Source organism: Rhinoraja longicauda, chromosome 17 (genome assembly GCF_053455715.1).
Source record: "Rhinoraja longicauda isolate Sanriku21f chromosome 17, sRhiLon1.1, whole genome shotgun sequence".
Taxonomy (NCBI): domain Eukaryota; kingdom Metazoa; phylum Chordata; class Chondrichthyes; order Rajiformes; family Arhynchobatidae; genus Rhinoraja; species Rhinoraja longicauda.
The window spans coordinates 12,124,394-12,145,822 of record NC_135969.1 but is presented as its reverse complement, the minus strand read 5'-3'; the positions used below and the strand labels follow the sequence as shown (position 1 = coordinate 12,145,822).

Below are 21,429 nucleotides of genomic sequence, written 5' to 3'. Positions count from 1 at the left end.
GTGTCTACATGTCTTAAGTGTCTACGCATCATGGCCCTTCCTTTATATTGGGCCCCTCGTAAGTTTAGACATATGTTAACAATTTAACCTTTAAGGTAGAGGGCATGATAAAGACATTTGGCGATGGTGCAAAACCTGGCGCTGGGTTGACATTGAGGGAGAAGGCACCTTATGGACATCCATGGATGGCCTGTGGACACAGCAGTGGCAAACTACAGCAAGTGTTGCAAACTGCAGCAAGTGTTGCAAACTACAGCAAGGCAAAGTAACAAATAATAAACAGACAATAGACAATAGACAATAGGTGCAGGAGGAGGCCATTCGGCCCTTCGAGCCAGCACCGCCATTCAATGTGATCATGGCTGATCATTCTCAATCAGTACCCCGTTCCTGCCTTCTCCCCATACCCCCTGACTCTGTTATCCGTAAGAGCTCTATCCAGCTCTCTCTTGAATGCATTCAGATAATTGGCCTCCACTGCCTTCTGAGGCAGAGAATTCCACAGATTTACAACTCTCTGACTGAAAAAGTTTTCAGTCACAGAAGTTTGGAGTCACAGAAATTTACAGCACAGGGCGGCACGGTGGCGCAGCGGTAGAGTTGCTGCCTTGCAGCACCAGAGACCCGGGTTCAATCCTGACCAAGGGTGCTGTCTGTATGGAGTTTGTACGTTCTCCCCGTGACCCGTGTGGGTTTTTTCCCGAGATTTTCGGTTTCCTCCCACACTCCATAAAACATACAGGTTTACAGGTTAATTGGCTTGGTATGAATGAAAAATTGTCCCTAGCGTGTGTAGGATAGTGTTAGTGTACAGGGATCATTGGTCGGTGGACTCGGGGGGGGGGGGGGGGGGAGGGGGTGAAGAGCCTGTTTCCACGCTGTATCTCTAAACTAAATTAAACTAAACTAAACTAAGCTAAAGGGTCCTTTTTGCTCACCTTGTCCATGCCAAATGCGATGTCATCTATGCTGATCCCATCTGCATGCATTGGGCTTGCCAATCCCTCTGCATGTCCTATTAAACACTTGTCTAAATGTCACAAACAGCCTCCGGGGCTGCAGGTGATGGGAGGGGAGGGGGGGGGAGGGGGGGGGGGGAGTGAGATATGAGCAGTGTCGGCGAGTGGGTGGGAGATTACCTCCTGCGGCCTCATAGGCGCCCTGGGGTTCAGAGGTTGGCGGCAGGGGCAAGTCAGGAAGCTTTTATTTATTCGATGAAGCAAAGAGTAAAGGGCACATGGGCCATGTGTAAAACACAGTCACGTTAGAGCCGAGGTACTATTTTTATTTTAGATTTTTAGAGATACAGCGCGGAAACAGGCCCTTCGGCCCACCGGGTCTGTGCCGCCCAGCGATCCCCGCACATTAACAAACACTATCCTATACCCACTAGGGACAATTTTTACATTTGCCCAGCCAATTAACCTACATACCTGTACGTCTTTGGAGTCTGTTGTAGTCATTACATTACCAAAACGATGCTGCTGCCCCGGTAGGAGTGCAGAATGAGATGCAAGGACTGAAAATACTAGCTCGATTAAACAGAACAACTGGAGCTGTTTTGAACTGAAGAGATTTTATTGAGATTTACAAAATTATGAGGCGTCTAAATAAATAGGAGAGATGTCTTTGCCTTAACAAAAAAAACATTAATAGAAGGAATAAAGGAGAATTAGTTTCAAATAGAGCTTAGTTCAGTCTAGTTCAGAGATACAGCGTGGAAGCAGGCCCTTCAGCCCATCATGTCCGCACCGACCTGCTATCACCCATACACGAGTTTAGACTGTAGACTAGGGTTGGGGAAATGGGACCGTCTGGATTGCTCAGTAAAGGGACCGCCTGGGCTCAGTGGAGCAGATTGGTGTGGGAATACCTGCACCCTGGTATAGTCACTGCACACCGGCTAACACGGTGACTTGGCAGAGTGAGGTCTTGGCCCAAAGGCTAGAAACACCAGGACAAGGCCAGGTGAACGCACACCGCCATTTTCCCAGAGTCCTGTGAAAGGAAGTGGTTGGGGCAGGTACAGTAACACCATTTAAAGTACATTTGAACAGCTGAATGGATCGGAAATGTTCAGAGGAATATGCGTCAAATGGGACTGGCGTAGACGGTCATCTTGGTAGGCATGGGCCAATTGCACTGAAGGGCCTGTTTCCATGCTATATGACTCTATGAGCATTGGAGACTAGACCCTGCTACAGACCAAAGCAAAATGCACGCGTGCACACACACGCACACACATTCTCTCTCTCTCTCTCTCTCTCTCTCTCTCGCCAATACCCACTTCCTCTGTCATCATCTAAAAGGGACAGCACGGTGGCACAGCAGTAGAGTTGCTGCCTCACAGCGCCAGAGGCCCGGGATCAATCCTGACTACGGGTGCTGTCTGTACGGAGTCTGTCCGTTCGCCCCGTGACCGCGTGCGTTTTCTCCTGGGGGCTCTGGTTTCCACTCACACTCCAAAGACGGACAAGATTGGAGGTTAATTGGCTTCAGTAAAATCGCCAAGTGTCCCTGGTGTGTACGGGGTGATCGCTGGCTGGCACAGACTCGGTGGGCTGAAGGGCCTGTTTCCATGTTGTATCTCTTTTTTATTGAAATCGCGGGTAGTCCATCTTCACTATTTATCTTTGTTCTGTTGCAGGTTATGCAGGGTAAAATGGATCGTGGAGCAATGATTTCTTTCACAAGCAAACTCCTGTCATACAGACAGTTGTTTGTTTTTTAACATGCCGGGCGGGGACACAAGGTGAAAGGCCGACTCCTTCTCCTGGAGATTTGGAACCCAAGCACGAACAGCAGCGTGAAATAATGCGATTAGCCTCGAGCTGTCTCAGTGGCTGCTGCTGTTGCTCCCACGCATGCCTGCGCCCAGTCAGTCTGCTGCACAAGTGCCATCCAGCCCCACTCTGCCAATACAGCAGCTGCATCCTCCGTCTCACTCGGCCCTGCCATCCCCTCCCAAGCTAATCTGTCTGCCTGCAAATACCTTAACCCCATGAAACCCCAGCCTTCGGGAATAATCCGCTACATCCTCCGGCATCCTTTACTATTATTATAGTAGGGTGGTGAACCTGTGGAATACATTGCCACAGACGACTGTGGAGACCAAGTCATTTGGGTATTTTGAAGGAGAGAAGGAATGGGTGACGTTTCGGGTCGAGACCCTTCTTGCCTGTGTCACTGAGTTACTCCAGCATACTCCAGTGTCTATCTTCGATTTAAACCAGCATCTGCAGTTCCTTCCTAAATATACACAGGGTATATTTAAGGCACAGATAGATTAGTACGGGTGTCAGGGGTTATAGACAATAGACAATAGACAATAGGTGCAGGAGTAGGCCATTCAGACCTTCGAGCCAGCACCGCCATTCAATGCGATCATGGCTGATCACTCTCAATCAGTACCCCGTTCCTGCCTTCTCCCCATACCCCCTCACTCCGCTATCCTTAAGAGCTCTATCCAGCTCTCTCTTGAAAGCATCCAACGAACTGGCCTCCACTGCCTTCTGAGGCAGAGAATTCCACACCTTCACCACTGTCTGACTGAAAAAGTTCTTCCTCATCTCCGTTCTAAATGGCCTACCCCTTATTCTTAAACTGTGGCCCCTTGTTCTGGACTCCCCCAACATTGGGAACATGTTTCCTGCCTCTAATGTGTCCAATCCCCTAATTATCTTATATGTTTCAATAAGATCCCCCCTCATCCTTCTCTATTCCAATGTAAACAAGCCTAATTGCTCCAGCCTTTCAACATACGACAGTTATGGGGAGAAGGCAGGAGAAAGGGGTTGAGAGAGAGAGAGAGAGAGATAGATCAGCCATGATTGAATGGCAGAATAGACTTGAGGGGACAAATGGCCTAATTCTGCTCCAATAACTTATGAACTTATTTAATGACACAAACCCTTTCCAATTCAACTTGTACTTAACAGCGATCAGCTCGATTCCCAATGTTACACTTGAGTTTAGTTTAGGGATACAGCGCGGAAACAGGCCCTTCAGCCCACGCCGACCAGCAATCCCCGCACACTAACACTATCCTACACACATTAGGGACAATTTACAATTTTACCAAAGCCAATTAAGCTACAAACCTGTACGTCTTTGGAGTGTGGGAGGAAACCGGAGCACCTGGAGAAAGCCCAGGCAGTCACAGGGAGAACGTACAAACTCCAAACAGACAGTGCCCGTAGTCAGGATGGAACCCAGCTCTCTGGCGCTGTAAGGCAGCAACTCTACAGCTGCACCACTTGTCAAAGTGAGTTTTCTGCCTCATGCTGAAAACCAAATTTTGTGATAATCAAATTGTTTTGCTTTCTGGTTTTAATGTTGTGTAAGACCAAAGGAGCTTTTGGCTTGATGCTGACAATGAATCATGGTATATTTAGGGAAGCAAAATACCACTTTATACTTTGTGTAAACTCTTCATTGTGTGAATTGTAAGAAGCAGAGTGGCAGGCGAGACCCGACTGAGAGACACTTTGAGATACGTTTACTCTCACTTCATCTCTCCCTGCAGCCTCACAAAGCCCAACTTTCAACCCACATTATGTGTTGTTACACTGCATCCCATCAATACTGACATCAAAAGCATTTCAGAATTTTTTGGCTTTAAATCAACAAATGGTGATATGCAGGAAAAAGATATTTACAAATTTCTGCGTTACTTAAGGGAGTTATGCGGGCAACTACCCAGAGGGCGTGAGTGCCTGGAATGCATTGCCAGGGGTGGTGGTGGAGGCGGATACAACAGTGGCATTTAAGAGACTTTCGGATAGGCACATGGATATGCAGGGAATGGAGGGATATGGGTTATGTGCAGGTAGATGAGATGGTCTTTACATCATGTTTGACACAGACATTGTGGGCCCTAGGGCCTGTTCTTGTGCTGTGTTGTTCAATGTTCTATGTTCAGTAAAAGGTGAGGATACAAATAATTTTCTTCCTCCATATCGGCTCATTGATCTCGGGGTATGGTGCTAGATGTATCCTGGAGGAGGCCTTCTTTGGCGGCACAGTGATGGAGTTGCTGCCTCACTGCTCCAGAGACCCGGGTTCCATCATGACCACAGGTGCTGTCCATGCGGAGTTTGCATGCTCTCCCTGTAACGACATGGGTTTTCTCTGGGTGCTCCAGTTTCCTCCCACACTCCAAGTTTGTAGGTTAATTGGCACTGTTAAATTGTCCCCAGTGTGTAGGATAGCTCTCGTGTATGGGGTGATCGCTGGTCGGTGTGGACGCAGTGGGCAAAGGGTCGGTTTCTTGTTCTAAACTAAACTAAACATCATCCCTCTGGGGAGCACAATCAGCTTAGAAAGATTTACTGTAAAAATAACAACTTCAGATAATAACCCCGTCTTGCTGAGGCCTCATGCAGTCGTTGTCCATAAACCAGGAGAGTTATAATATAAGAAAATAACTGCAGATGCTGGTACAAATCGAAGGTATTTATTCACAAAATGCTGGAGTAACTCAGCAGGTCAGGCAGCATCTCGGGAGAGAAGGAATGGGTGACGTTTCGGGTCGAGACCCTTCTTCAGACTGATGTCAGGGGGGGCGGGACAAAGGAAGGATATAGGTGGAGACAGGAAGATAGGGAGATCTGGGAAGGAGGAGGGGAAGAGAGTGACAGAGGAACTATCTAAAGTTGGAGAAGTCGATGTTCATACCGCTGGGCTGCAAGCTGCCCAGGCGAAATATGAGGTGCTGTTCCTCCAATTTCTGGTGGGCCCAACCAATGGCACTGGAGGAGGCCCATGACAGAAAGGTCAGACTGGGAATGGGAGGGGGAGTTGAAGTGCTTGGCCACCGGGAAATCAGTTTGGTCAATGCGGACCGAGCGCAGGTGTTCAGCGAAGGGATCGCCGAGCCTGCGCTTGGTTTCGCCGATGTAATTAAGTTGACATCTAGAGCAGCGGATGCAATAGATGAGGTTGGAGGAGGTGCAGGTGAACCTTTGTCTCACCTGGAAAGACTGTTTGGGTCCTTGGATGGAGTTTCTCAGTTCATTGTTAAATGACCTTGACCACAAATGTCTGCCAGCAGTCAGCTAATCCCTCATTTTAACGGAAAACAGACAAGAGAAGACATAATGAAGCACACCGCAGCTTGGGCCAAGCACCGAGGACCGGCAAATCTGTCCTGCCCCAATCAGCTTCCAATGACACTATCAGGAGAGGGCCAGTTGCTATGCCAGTGTGAGGATGTCCATTTACCAAACCAACCATCCTTGGGGAAAGATTTCCTCTGGGTTCTCACTGCAATAAAATCAGAACTTTTGCTTTTATCACAATCTTAACGCCTTCTCTCTCTAGAAAAGCTTGGTCCAGGATCCATGCTTTCAAAAAATTGTGGAAAATGTATTGGTTAATAAAATTCAGCAACAGCACAAGATCCCACAAGAACAGAATATCCAAGTATTTGGGATATTCGGCAGTTTCCTTACTGGCAATTACTCAGGTACCTTCGCTTCCTCTATGCTGACCTCAGCATCCCACACCCATGCCATTACCAGCCTTTCAGACATTGTATCGCCAACCTTTTCATCAATTAACCCCCCTGCAAAGTCAATGCTAACATTTATTTCAACAGGGCTTGTACACAAAGACAGGGATGTAATGCTGAGGCTCTATAAGGCACTGGGCACCAATATTGTGAGCAATTTTGGGCACCATATCTGAGGAAGGATGTGTTGGCTCTGGAGAGGGTCCAGAGGAGGTTCACAAGAATGATCCCAGGAATGAGTAGGTTAACCTATGATGACGTTTGTCGGCACTGGGCCTGTACTCGCTGGAGTTTTAAAAGAATGAGGGGGGGGACCTCGTTGAAACATACAGAACAGTGAAAGGCTTGGATAGAGTGGATGTGGAGAGAATGTTTCCACTAGTGGGAGAGTCTAGGACCAGAGGTCACAGCCCCAGAATGAAAGGACATTCTTTTAGGAAGGAGATGAGGAGAAATTTCTTTAAACAGAGGGTGGTGAATCTGTGGAATTCTTTGCCACCGAAGGCTGTAGAGGCCAAGTCAGTGGATATTTTTTAAGCATAGACAGATAGATTTTTGATTAGTACAGGTGTCAGAGGTTATGGGGAGAAGGCAGGAGAATGGGGTTTGGAGGGAGAGATAGATCAGCCATGATTGAATGGCGGAGTAGACTAGATGGGTTGAATGGCCAAATTTTACACCTATCACTCCTAGCCTTAAGACCTCCGATCTTCTGCTCTTTCAACCACCATCTCCATTCTTCCTTCCTTCCCATAATGTCAGTATCTTAGAATCTTTTTTCTCCTCCATTTCTCAATTCTGCCAATAGGTAATCAGACTGAAACATTACAACAAAGATAGACACAAAAAGCTGGAGTAGCTCAGCGGGTCAGGCAGCGTCTCTGGAGAAAGGGAACAGGTGGCGTTTTGGTTCGGGACCCTTCTTCGGACTTCGGCTCCCGACCTGAAACGTTTCCTATCCAGTTTCTGCAGAGATGCTGCCTGACCCGCTGAGTTGCTCCAGCATTTTGTGTCTGTCTTTGGTATAAACCAACTCCTGTGGTTCCTTTTTTATTTCATTTCTGAGTTTGAGTTTACTTTATTGTCATGGGTACAGCGAAAAGTTTTTCTCGTTCTGAGCAGATTGTAATTGCTATAATGCATCTAATGCATTGTCCAGGGTCTCTGCTGAGGGCTTTATTGTGCGATACAAATGTCTTTCCCGATGACCAATGAGCTAATAATAACATTTGGTTTACCTACTGCAGACAGCTGAAGATATAGTGTGAACACTTACATCCACTGCCCCGATCCCTGGACAAACCACTTCTCTGGAAAGCCAACACAGTGGGCAGTGTTATTTGTTCTATCATCTACCATCTACATTGAATCACCCACTCAGTCTCCCAATGTGTAAGCAAGTGTATCTCAATTGAGAGTGAACGCCGCTGGCATTCAGTGTTCCCATTCAAGAACAAGGCTTTTAAATTTCATGGTTTCATTGCCTGCTATTTCAGCACACCATGTCTCAGTATCCCTTCTAAGCTGCTGTAAGGCGAGCCGTCATTCAAAGTAACAACAAGGACAGGCACAAAAATCCAGAGTAACTCAGCGGGTCAGACAGCATTTGTGAGGAAAAGGAATGGTTGACGTTTCAGGTCGAGGCCCTTCTTCAGACTGTGAGTCAGGGGAAAGGGAAACAAGAGGTACAGACGGTGATAAAGAGAGATATAGAAGAAATGAATGAAAGATATGAAAAAAAGTAACGATGGTAAATGAAACAGGCCATTGTTAGCTGTGGGCTAGGTGAAAACGAGTTACAGGCAATGAGACTCAACAAGACGACTTTGAAGCTGGTACAACTTGGGTGGGGGAGGGATGGAGAGAGAGGGGATGCAAGGCATACTTGAAGTTAGAGAAATCAATATTCATATCACTGGGTTGTCGGCTGCCCAAGCGAAATATGAGGTACTGTTCCTCCAATTTACATTTGGCCTCACTCTGACAATGGAGGAGACCTAGGACAGAAAGGTCAGTGTGGGAATGGGAAGGGGAATTAAAGTGTTTGGCAAACGGGAGATCAGGTAACGATCACCCAGTCTACCTTTAGTCTCGCCGGTGTATATGACTGATTTTGTGGGTGGAATGAGCCGCCACAGGCCCTGCAACAATGGTGAGACAGTGTGGATCAGGCACCACCTGAGGCCTCACGGAGGCCGAACACACAGATCGGACGCGGCCTGCACTGGCACGGAGCACTAGAAGACATCGACAACATCACCATTGCCCAGTGAAGCCACCAGGTTAACAGGCCTTTAAAGGCAAGATTAGACAGCACCTGTAAGAACTTGAAATTTGAAGGGTACAAAATGGTGGCGGAAACGTGACAACGCTTAGTGTGCTGTCTCATTGAGGTCCACTATTCTCACACGACAAACGTTGCACTTTTGTGCTTATTTCTGATTAGAAACATAGAAAATAGGTGCAGGAGGAGACCATTTGGCCCTTCGAGCCAGCACTGCCATTCAATGTGATCATGGCTGATCTTCCACAATCAATAACCTGTGCCTGCCTTCTCCCCATATCTCTTGATTCCACTACCCCCTAGAGCTCTATCCAACTCTCTTTTAAATTCATCTAGTGAATTGGCTTCCACTGCCTTCTGTGGCAGAGAATTCCACAAATTCACAAGTCTCTGGGTGAAAAGTTTTTTCTCATCTCAGTTCTAAATGGCCTCCCCTTTATTGTTAGACTGTGGCCCATGGATCTGGACTCCCCCAACATTGGGATCATTTTTCCTGCATCTAGCTTGTCCAGTCCTTTTATAATTTTATACGTTTTTATAAGATCCCCTCTCATCTCTATTCCAGTGAATACAAGCACAGTCTTTCCAATCTTTCCTCATATGACGGTCCCGCCATTCCAGGGATTAACCTCGTGAACCTACGCTGCACTGAAATCCTCTTGTTATGAAGGGCAACATGCCATTAGCTTTCTTCACTGCCTGCTGTACCTGCATGTTTATTTTCAATTGTGCTTATGTATAGTATGGTTTTACTGGATTGTATGCAAAACAAAGTATTTCATTGTATCTAGATACATGTGACAATAAGGTACCATGAGCCATTCTTAAAATGATATCAATCATCATTACACATGTCACATTGGCCAGAGCTACCAGCTTGTACCGATTTTATTTCGAATTTGCAGCATCTACAGTGGTTAGCAACAATGTGTTTACCAAGACGAGAGGGGCAGAAGTGGAGGCAAACTCAATGGCAGCCTTCCAAATGGAGCTGGTTAAGTATCTGCAAGGAATTAATAGGTAGGGCTTTGTAGAGACGATGAGGGAGTAAAATGGTCCGTGTTGATCCTGCAACAAACGCTATTCACTCGCTGGCCAAATGATCTGCTTCCATGCTACAACAATCCTGAGGATCTGTGAAAAGGTTTCAGGAGCGGGCATGTAATTTTCACCCTTGAAAGTCAGCCCTAATGTTAATGGATCCTTCAAACCGATGTTTGATGGCGTGAGTTGGTTTGGGGAAATATGGGCTATTTCTATTCTGCGTTCTGCATTTTAGCTTTTAATGTTGAAAGCTGCTGGGACATGTTGGTTGGTATGGACAAGTTGGGCTGAAGGGCCTGTTTCCCCGCTGCATCACTCTACGCTGAGAATAGACTTCGAGAAACGGCCTGGTCTTGGTTGTTAAATGGGAGAACATGAAACCTTGCCAGCTCAGCTACAAGATTAATTTTACTTTGCTAATTCACCGAGGTTCAGTCATCGCATGCTGCACATCAGGCTGCAGTTTAATTCTGATAAGCTGGCACTAATTGGAAATAAAACCTATCACACTGACCCAAAGTCTGGCCTCTCATTGTTTCCTTCACTTTCCATGCCACAACATCTCTGTTACGATCAAAATCTCACAAACACACTGCAGTCAGTTTGTTTCAAGTGAACTGATAGAGTCTTCATAAGTTCATAAATTCATGCTATTAGAGCAGAATTAAGCCATTCAGCCCATCAAGTCTACTCTGAAGAAAGACACAAAATGCTGGAGTAACTCAACAGGACAGGCAGCATCTCTGGAGGGAAGGAATGGGTGACGTTTCGGGTCATGGCCCTTCTTCAGCCAAAGATGCTGAAGAAGCCGAAATGTCACCTATTCCTTCTCTCCAGAAATGCTGCCTGTCCCGTTAAGTTACTCCAGCAATTTGTGTCTATCTTTGGTTTAAACCAGCATCTGCAATTCTATCCGACACATCAGACTTACTCCACTGCTAATCACGGCTGATCTATCTTTCCCTCTCAAAGGGAAAGTCTTACCAGAATGTTTTGGATATCGTCCATCATATTCAATTTCCCAGAAGTGAGTTACAATGTTGCTGCAACCGTAACCTTGCTTCTGGTGAGTTTTCCGGGACCCGCTCATTTACAATCAGTGGGGCCACTGGTAGGCACGACATGAGACAGACCGTGTAGCAAAACCATATGTGAATTATGTGCACCCCCTGGAGACGTTCAAGCAACAGAGTTTTTTTTACTCTTTCAAGCACCTTATAGGTGGGAGGTGTTCCGTGAAGGGGGCGTCACAGGATCGATAGGGTTGTCAAGAAGGCTTTCGGCACAATGGCCTTCATCAGTCAACTTCTCTACTATTGAGTACTTCTGTGTTCTTGTTCTATGTCTGTATAAAACTTGAGAGTCTTCAAGGTACAACAGAAGTCTTTATTACAGTAACTCAATGCTGGCAGTAAGACAACTAAAATGGCTGCAACCACACGGTCTGACTGTACACTCACACACTGTGTACAGCCAAGATAACTATGTACAAAACATCTCCCTTTGTCCTGTGCAGCGCCACCTGCTGCACGGGAGGAGCAACGGGTCCTCCCAGCCCATACGGTCCATCAAACATCACAAGTACTGAGTATAGAAGTTGGGTGGTCATGTTGCAGTTCGATAAGACGTTGGAGAGCATTGGTCACGTTTAGAGTATTGCGTATAGTTCTGGGCACTATGTTTTAGGAAAGATGAAGTCAAGCTGGAACATGTGCAGAGAACATTTACGAGGATGTTGCCAGGACTCAAAGGCCTGAGCTACAGGGAAAGGTTAAGCAGGATAGGGCTCTATTCCTTGGAGCGCAGGAGGATGAGGGGTGATCTTATAGAGGTGTACAAAATCATGAGAGGAATAGATCGGGTAAACGTACAGAGTCTCTTGCCCAGAGTAGAAAAATCAATAACCAGAGGACAGAGGTTTAAGCTGAGGGGGGAAAGATTTAATAGGAACCAATTTTTTACACAAAGGGTGGTGGGTGTGCTCATTCCATACCCCCACCATCCTTTGTGTAAAAATGTTACCCCTCAGGTTGCTATTAAATCTTTCCCCCTCACCTTAAACCTAAGCCCCCTGGTTCTCAACTCCCCTACTCTAGGCAAGAGATTCTATTCCTCTCATGATTTTGTACACCTCTATAAGATCACCCCTCATCATCCTGTGCTCAACCTGCTCAACCTCTCCCTATAGCTCAAGCCTTCAAGTCCTGGAATCATCCTTGTAAATCTTCTCTGCACCCTTTCCAGCTTGAAAACTTCTTTCCAAAACATGGTGCCCAAAACTGATCACAATAATCTAAATGTGGCCTCACCGACGTCTTATGTAACTGCAACATGACCTCCCAACTTCGACGCTCAATACACTGGCTGATGTAGGCCAATGTGCCGAAAGCCTTTTTGACCACCCTATCTAGCTGTGACACCACTTAATGTAGGTGGATGGTAGAAGTCAAGGTAAGTCTCGGGCTCGTGAGAGAGAGGATAGATGCAATGAAATAAGCGCGGAAGGGGATTGATGAGACTGTTCTGAGAGCCTGCAGAGAAACAGAGGGCTGAATGGCTTCCTTCTGTGTTATAAGTAACTTTGAAACACAAGTGTCCAGGAATTTCTCATCAAGCCTGCACCTGCTTCATGCCTGCAAGAATTTCACCACGTCAGACCCACGGAACCTTCTGCCTTCATTTAATTTCCCCATGGTAACAAGTGACACTTCCGAGAAGAGAAATCAGCAAAATGTCATTCTAGGACTCGTGTCAAACACAAACAAGCAAATACTCCAGCAAAAAAATAACATTGCAACCCACGTCTCTGATGCATTAGGTTGTGGATGAGTTCCACCTACACTGTGAGAACACCAGCCTCTCACTTACCCAAGACTGCTGTGAAATGAGTCTCATTGAGAGTCGTACAATGCACAGACCCTCAGTGTGATAGCTGACAGAGCCTCAGACGAACTGTCAGCTAACCACTGGGTAACTACAACAACCAGCGCAAGGAAGCCCTTGCCAAATGATTCCTAATGGCAACATCTTCATTTTACATAAATTCTGCAGTGATTCAGAACATAATCCACTCCACGAATACGCAGGAATAAGGGTTATGCAATTGTACTCTTGGGTTCATTTATCAAGTCATTCCTCTTATATTTTTTCAATCTTTATGCCACAAGTGCATCTTATGTCACAAAGCAGGCACTCGAGGGTGGCACGGTGGTGCAGCTGCTACCTGACAGTGCCATGGACCCAGGTTCCATCCTGACTAAGGGTGCTGTCTGTACGGAGATTGTACGTTCTCTCCTGTGATCTGCGTGGGTTTTTCCTGGGTGCTCCCGTTTCCTCCCACACCCCGAAGACGTACAGGTTTGTTGGCTGATTGGCTTTGGTAAAATTGTAAATTGTCCCTAGTGTGTAGGATAGTGCTAGTGTATGAGGATCATTGGTGAGCACGGACTCGGTGGGCTGAAGGGCCTGTTTCTGTGCTGTATCTCTAAACTACACTAAACTAAGTTTAAACAACATTTCAGAGACAGGTACATGGATATGAAAGGTTTAGAGGGATAAGGGCTAAACACGGGCAGGTGGGACTGGTGTAGATGGTCGGCACGGGCAATTTGGGCTGAAAAGCCTGTTTCTGTGCTCTTATGACTCTATAACTCAACAGGTATTCCATTCTTAACAGCAATTCACAGGCCATAACTGGATTGTCAGAAGCTATACTGTGAAAACATCAGCATTTATAATTTAGAGAAATGCAGGAGATATTTGGTAGCTGTTGCCATGTCCACAGATACCATCTGAACGTCTGAGAATTTCTGGTACTTTTTGTCTATTTGTTTCAGAATTTCAGCATCTGCAGTCTTCTTAATTTTACACAAATGACTGCTGTTCAATGCAAGGGTGCCCCAACTGATGGTATGCCCTGGATAGGAAGAATGACCATTGTAATGCCGATCAGAAAATCAGGCAGGTGCTGCCACTGTTTAATTGCTGTTAATTTATTCATAACACTATAATTTCTGATTTCCATTCATGCAATCATCTCAATTCTGGATGAAAGTTGCGTGTGCTGTTAATTTGGATATATTATCAATGTTTATCCTCCTGTTTCAGTCATGCATTTCAAAAATAAAAACAATGAGTTGCTGCTCTTCTGTAAAGCCTCGGGCCGAGGGTTTGCCTACTCTGCTGAGTTTCGTTTAGTTTGTTCAGAGATACAGCATGGAAACAGGCCCTTTGGCCCACGGAGTCCGTGCCAACCAGCGATCACCTATACACTAGCTGTATCCTAGAAGCCAATTAACTCACAAACCTGCACGCCTTTGGAATGTGGGAGGAAACCAGAGCAAGGGGAAGAGAATCCCACGCGGTCACGGAGAGAACGTACAAACTCCGTACAGACAGCAGCCGCAGTAAGGATTGAACCTGGGTCTCTGGCGCTGCAAGACAGCAACTCGACCGCTGTGCCATTGTGCCACCCCAGTTCTTGCTTCAAATTCTCTTGTATCTTTATCAGAGCCAAGTACTGATAGACGGGAGGCGCTTGCAGCAATCTATCTCCCATATATACTTGCATTAAAATGTACCCATTCCTCCTTTGCTGAGAGTGGAAAAATAAGCACCTAGTAACAGATGCTGGACCCTGTTTGGCAAGAAGCAGCTTTCCTCAAATGTTCTCCCGTTGACTGCATGGGCGCTCCTGTTTCGTCCCACATTCCAAAGACCTGCGGGTTTGTAGATTAATTGGCCTCTGTAAAATTGCCCCAGGTGTGTAGGGAGTGGATGAGAAAGTGGGATGACGTAGAACTGACGTGAATGGACAATCGATCATTTGTCATGGACTCGGTGGGCCGAAGGGCCTCTTTCTGTGCTTTATCTCTAAACAAAACTAAACTGTCAGTAAAACAATTGATACCATAGTCAATTAACTGCTTTGAGAAGAGCTAAAATCAGAATAAGCTTCTGCTGAAATCCAGGTAATTCTAAACCTCAATCGAGGAAGAAATCATAAAATCAATTGCTTAAAGTAGGTAGAGGCGAGATGCTGGAGTAACTCAGTGGGTCAGGCAGCATCTCTGGAGAGAAGGAATGGGTGACGTTTCGGGTCGAGACCCTTCTACAATACAAGACTTGGGTTGAAGCTAAGTACTCTCATTCTTTATTCTTCTGCTAAAATTTAACTTTCTAGATCTCAAAAGTGATCATTTTCCAGGGCCCTTGCGTGATTTTATTTTTTTTAAAAGGTGAAGTTATTTTTGTGATTGGATTCTGGCTGGTAGATGGAGCTAAATTGGCAAACAGGATCCCAGCTGGAAGTAATAAACATCAACACCACGACAGCAATTAGGAACCAATTGTCCTGCTGACTGCTTTTCCCTGCAGTGCTGAGACATGGTCATTTACACCTGGGTTTGACAAAACCTAACCATATCAAATCCAAGCACAACTTGCCATCCCTAACACTGTTGTTCCATGCTAACGGCCAGCCGTTCAGCTCATTGAATCCGTGCCGACTCTTTGGGCAGATCCTGTCAGTACTGATCTAATCTTTTGCATACAACCCAGTGAAACTCTTGCAGAACATAAAGTATTGAACAGTACAGCACAAGAACAGGCCATTCGGCCCACAATGTCTGTGCTAAACATGATGCCAAGACCATCACTTATCTGTCCACACATAATCCCTGCCTATCCAAAGAGTTTATTGAGTTTTTAGAGACACAGCTTGGAAACAGGCCCTTCGGCCCACCAAGTCCACGCTGACCAATGATAGCCCATACATTAGTTCTGTCCTACACACTCGGGACAATTTTTACAATTAACTGACAAACATGCAGGTATTTTGGAATGAATGAGGAAACCGGAGCACCCGGATTAAACCTTCGCGGTCACAGGGACAACATACAAACTCCATGCAGACAGTACCCACAGTCAGGATCGAACCTGGCGCTGTAGGCAGCAACTCTACCACTGCGCCACCATGCTGCTCCTCAGATGCACATGCCTAACTTCAAATAATTATCCAATTCTCATTTGAATGTCACGTGTGAATCCAAATCCACCAGAATTTCATGCACTGTGTTAAACTGATTTCCTCCTATCACCCTCACTACTTTAAATCTCTCCTTTGATTATTGATCCCTTCTTACGAGGAGTTTCTCTCGATTTACCCTGTCTCAGCCCATCAGGATTACGTACCTCTCAACCTAATCACTGCTCCACTGACGGTACCACGTCTGACTCCCATGGGGAGAAGTGGAAGAGAAAGGAACAGGGAAAGGGGAAGGGCAGGTGCAGCACCAGGGAAATGAAAGGTGTTTGCCTCATCTGTCAAGGTGCAGGTCGCCAGATGACCATCCAGCCTATTTAATGGCATTTAATGCCGCCTGGGAGATGAACCTTATTCCATGGTGTTTGGAGCCCTCTCATGGTTACAGGAGATATATCGCCTTTGGTGGAATCCACGAACCATCTGGATGTGGTGAGGTACACTTACGCCATACGCTGGCATTTACAATCTTTGTCAAGGGCCCAATCACCAGCCCTGCTGGCAATTAATGATGCCCAGTCAGGGATTTACCAGCCAATAAGGGTGATTTGTCCTCAGTTTATGGTCTCCTGTTGTAACTCACCTCCATTGACCATTGGCATGACGATTGACACTCTGCCCGAGGATATCACCTCCCCTTGTGCCCGTTTCAAGCACCGCCTCATGATATTCACTGCCTTCTGCTGGGGGGCAATCTATTTGTCAGCGGTCACCTCTTAAAGGGGCGGCACAGTGATGCAGCTGGTCGAGCCGCTGCCTCACAGCACAGGGCACCGAGGTTCGATCCTGACCTCGAGTGCTCTCAGTGTGGAGTTTGCATGCTCTACCTGTGTGGGTTCCCTCCGGGTGCTCCGGTTTCCTCCCTCATCGCAAGGGCGTGCGGGTCTGTAGGTTAATTGGCCTCTGTAAGTAGCTGCTAGTGTGTACGGAGTGGATGAGAAAGTGGAATAACGTAGAACCAGTGTGAAGGGTGATTGATGGTCGGCGTGGACTCGGTGGGCTGCAGGGCCCGTTTCTATGCTGTATCTTACAATCTATCATTTAAACCCATTCTGTTTTCCAGGAAACAGGGTACTTAGGGTACTAGGTACCTAGTAGGGTACAGGCTGAATTTGTGTGTATGTGTGTGTGTGTGCCAATGGTTTAAGAACCTCACACTGTGGGATACTCTGTGAAACGATACGCTCTATATCAATAATAATAGACATAAAAAGCTGGAGTAACTCAGCAGGTCAGACAGCATCTCTGGAGAAAAGGAATAGGTGATGTTTCCGGTCGAGACCCTTGTTCAAGCAGCATCTGCAGTTCCTTCCTGCACATTCCTGTTATATCAATGTTAGTGCAAGCTTTGCCACACACACCTCTCATTGTTCCCTTGACACACCTATGGTATATCATGCTGTATCTTTAAACTCTGAACATTGCACAGGTCATGTGTGAAACCACCATTATGTTGGCGTGTACCATCTCTGCGTGGACCTCACACTGCTTCCTGATGGTGAAAGGTGAAGTGTGAATCCACCAGTATTAGCAGCCTCTTGCTGCTGATGCAGACCCAGACCTGAGGTGGCCCTGAGGTGGCCCTGCCGCGACCGCCTCCTGCCGGCACCCTGCTCCCATTGCAGGCGGCGCTGGCTTCTGCTCCCCATTCCTGAAGTGCCTGGCACTGCCCAAACGTTGCCCCGTTAAACTTGTCGCGCAACCTTCCGCTTGTTGCAATTGGGTTGGGGTTTTTTGTTGTTTTGTTTTTTGCAAGAGGAAACTTCACTTGTAACTTCGGACCAGGCGGAGGGAGCGAGAGGGAGCGAGGAAAAGGGAATTGGGGGAAAGGGGGGTCAATGTTTCTGTTTTCAATGCAACGCCAGTGAAGCCTCTGCTCTGCTCTGGCGTGTTTGCAGCCATGGATGCAGGCAGGGAGTGGGGCACTCGCTTCATTGCCCCAACAGACAGCCCGGGTACCCTCCCTGCTCCCCCTTCCCCATCAACTGTGCAATCTGCAAAATGCTCCATCCATCCATCCATCCATCCATCCATCCATGCATGCATGCAACACCGAGAGAGGTTTGCAACATTAGCCCCAGCATTAGTCCCAAACTTGCACTCAGGTGTCGCCTCTGGTTATAAACTGCGACCCTTTTGTAGTTAGCGCTCCTTGTCTCGCTTGCACGGTCTTTGGATTTATATATTTATTTATTGTATTTAATTTAACGCCGTTGCGAGTAAAGCAGAGCTGAGCTTACCTTGGTAACTTTAGTGCCCGGAGCCCCGGCTCCCCCTCCCTGTCCCACTCCCCCATCCCCTGCACCCCTCTCTCCCCCCTGCACCCCTCTCTCCCCCTGCACCCCTCTCTCCCCCTGCACCCCTCTCTCCCCCCTGCACCCCTCTCTCCCCCGCACCCCTCTCTCCCCCTGCACCCCTCTCTCCCCCTGCACCCCTCTCTCCCCCTGCACCCCTCTCTCCCCCCTGCACCCCTCTCTCCCCCCTGCACCCCTCTCTCCCCCTGCACCCCTCTCTCCCCCCTGCCCCGTCCAGCCCCCTGCCCTTACCTGCAAGACACGGTGATCTCGATCTTGGTGGCTGGAACTGTAGCTTGCAGCGGGTCGAAGTCTCCAATAGATGCCATTCTCCCGGTGCTTTCTGTCTGACTACCTTCGCCAACTCTCTGTGTGTGTGTGTGTGTGTTTCTGTTCCTCTCTCCTCTCCTCCCTCTCTCTCACACACACACACATCTATGTGACATCACATGCGTGACCACCCTGCTCTCTCTCTCTCTCTCTCTCTCTCTCTATCCAGCCTTCCCTCACATCCATCACAATATGTCATTCATTACTCCAGCCACCCTTCGTAACCAACAGGGGGAAAACAAGTTTGTGCGACGATTTGTAGAGGATTCCTTCACTGCAGTTTATATAACACCACAGGAGATAATAAAATAAACCAAAATTAACTCAGCAGGTCAAGCATCATCAGTGGAGAGAGAAACTGTCAACGTTTCAAGTCGGTGGCTTTCCATCACAAACATTTCCTTAATGTGCTAGGTTCCACGAATTCTTAAATCTATTAGTGCATTCCCCTTTAAATGCTCAGTATTAACTATTTGGTTTTAGATTTGGAGTCTCACAGCTTGGAAACAGGTCCTTCAGCCATTTTAACTATCAAGCACTTATTTACACAAATGCCAAAGTAATTCTGTTTTATTCTGCCCACATTCCCATTAATCCCCCTACATTCCCATTAATTCCCCCCCACATTCTGCCCACTCATCCAACCATGCGTTTTATCGGGATGCTTCACAGCATGGTTTGGCAACAGCTCCGTCCAAGACCGCAAGAAATTGCAGAGAGTTGTGGACCCAGCCCAGACCATCACACAAACCAACCAACCAATCTCCATCTGCACTTTACACTGCTTTGGCAAGGCCACCAACATAATCAAGGACAAGTCTCACCCCGGTCACTCCCTCTTCTCCCCTCTCCCAACAGGCAAGAGGTACAGAAGTGTGAAAACGAAAAACTCCAGATTCAGGGACAGTTTCTTCCCAGCTGTAATCAGGCAACTGAACCATCCTATCACCAACTAGAGAGCGGTCCTGAGCTACCGTCTACCTCATTGGAGACCCTCGAACTATCTTTAATTGGACTTTACCCAACTTAATTTTGCACTAAGCAATATTCCCTTCATTGTGTATCTGTACACTGTGGATGACTCGATTATAATCATGAATAGTCTTTCTGCTGACTGTGGTAATGAACCTCCAGATTCATCACCCTCTGACTATCAAAATTCATCCTCGTCTCCTTTCTAAGGGTGCATTCCGTATATCATCCACCCTATGTGTAAAAAAGTTGCTCCTCAGGTTCCTATTAAATCTTTCACCTCACACCTTAAACCTGTGCCCTCTGCGTTAAGGATTGTGCATCCACTCTACCTATGCCCCTCATGATTCTGCACTCCAGGGAATAAAGTACAAGCCAGTCAAACTCTCCATATAACTCATTGACAACATCCCAGTAAATCTCCTCTGCACCCTTTTCAGCTTAATGTCATCTTTCCATCAGTGGGATGACCAAAGCTGTGCACAATGCAACACAACACAAATGATAACAAATGTGGCGGTAGAGTGGCTGCCTTACAGCGCCAGAGACCCGGGTTCCATCCTGACTATGCGTGCTGTCTATTGGGAGTTTGTCCGTTCTCCATGTGATCGCTTGGGTTTTCTCCAAGTGCTACGGTTTTCTCCCACACTCCAAAGACATGCAGATTAATTGGCTTCTGTAAATTGTCCCTAGTGTGTAGGATAGAACTAATCGCTGGTTGGACCTGGTGGGCCAAAGGGTCTGTTTCTACGCTGTATCTCTAAAACTTAATTAAGCTAAACCAAAAAAAACACATAAATAGACAAGGTTATTTACAAGGAAAGGGAAGTACAAGAGTAGGTTAATGTAAAGAATCTAAACAGACTGTCGGAACATCTAGGTGTAAAAGATAAAAGATGGGCTCCTTACAGACTGAATGGGAGTAACTGAATCATGAAGTAAGGAGATGGCAGCAAAACTTTGGATGGAACAATAACCCGGTTTGTACATGCTTTGCATGCCAGTGATTTGGGTCCAGTTGACCTTGGGTGCTGTCTGTGAGGAGTTTGCATGTTCTCCCAGTGATCCATGTGGGATTTCTCTCAGCACTCTGGTTTTCTACTGATGTGCCAGTCAAGGTTTAATTGGCCGCTCCAGGTTATCCCTAGTGTGTGGGGCTGTGGTAGAATCTTTTGGGGAGATGATGGAGGGTAAGGAGAATAAAATTAATGTAGGATCAGTGTAAACGGGTTGGTTGATGATCAGCGCGGACTCAGTAGTGCAGTGCTCCTTGATTTTAAATTAGATACATACTTAGTGTTTGTCATTTTAGAAAAAGGCGCAGGATATAGAACACAGAACATAGAACAGTGAAGTGCTGGAGTAGGCTCTTTGGCTCATCATGTCTTTGTCAAGCGTAATGCTAAAATAACCTAATCTCATCTGTCTGTACATGATCCATATCCCTCCATTCTCTGCATATCCATGTGCCCGTCTAAAAGCTGCTTAAATGCCATAATGCCACAATCCCCTTTAGTTCTTGGTTGCCTTACCCTGGATAAAAGACTGTGCATTCACCTTATCTATTCGCCCTCATGATTTTATACACCTCTTTAAACTCACCACTCAGCCTACTGCACTCCAAGGAGTGAAGTCCTAGCTTGCCCGACCTTTCCCTGTAGCTCAGGTCCTCAGGTCCTGGCATCATCCTCGTAAATCTTCTCTGCACTCCTTCCAGCGTAATGACATCCTTCCTATCGCAGGTCTATCAGGTGTTCCCTCAACCTCTGTAGGCCTTTGGAGTGTGGGAGGTAATCGGAGCACCCGGAGAAAACCCACGCAGTTACAGGGAGAACGTACAAACTCCATGCAGGAAGCAACCCTAATCGGGATTGAACGCAGATCTCTTGCTGCTGTAAGACAGCAACTCTACATGTGCCACCTTGCCACCCCGATGCTAAAATCAATTTTT

The 21,429-nt window shown here is 46.8% G+C and overlaps 1 protein-coding gene across 1 annotated transcript in view; it reads right to left on the bottom strand.

Moving 5' to 3' along the window:
* LOC144601759 (copine-9-like) overlaps positions 1–18,622 on the bottom strand; it is a 334,902-nt gene extending 316,280 nt beyond the window's left edge. The window contains 1 exon segment of the mRNA XM_078414143.1: positions 18,429–18,622. Coding sequence (XP_078270269.1) covers positions 18,429–18,622 — 194 coding nt within the window.
* Positions 18,623–21,429: the final 2,807 nt, after the last annotated feature.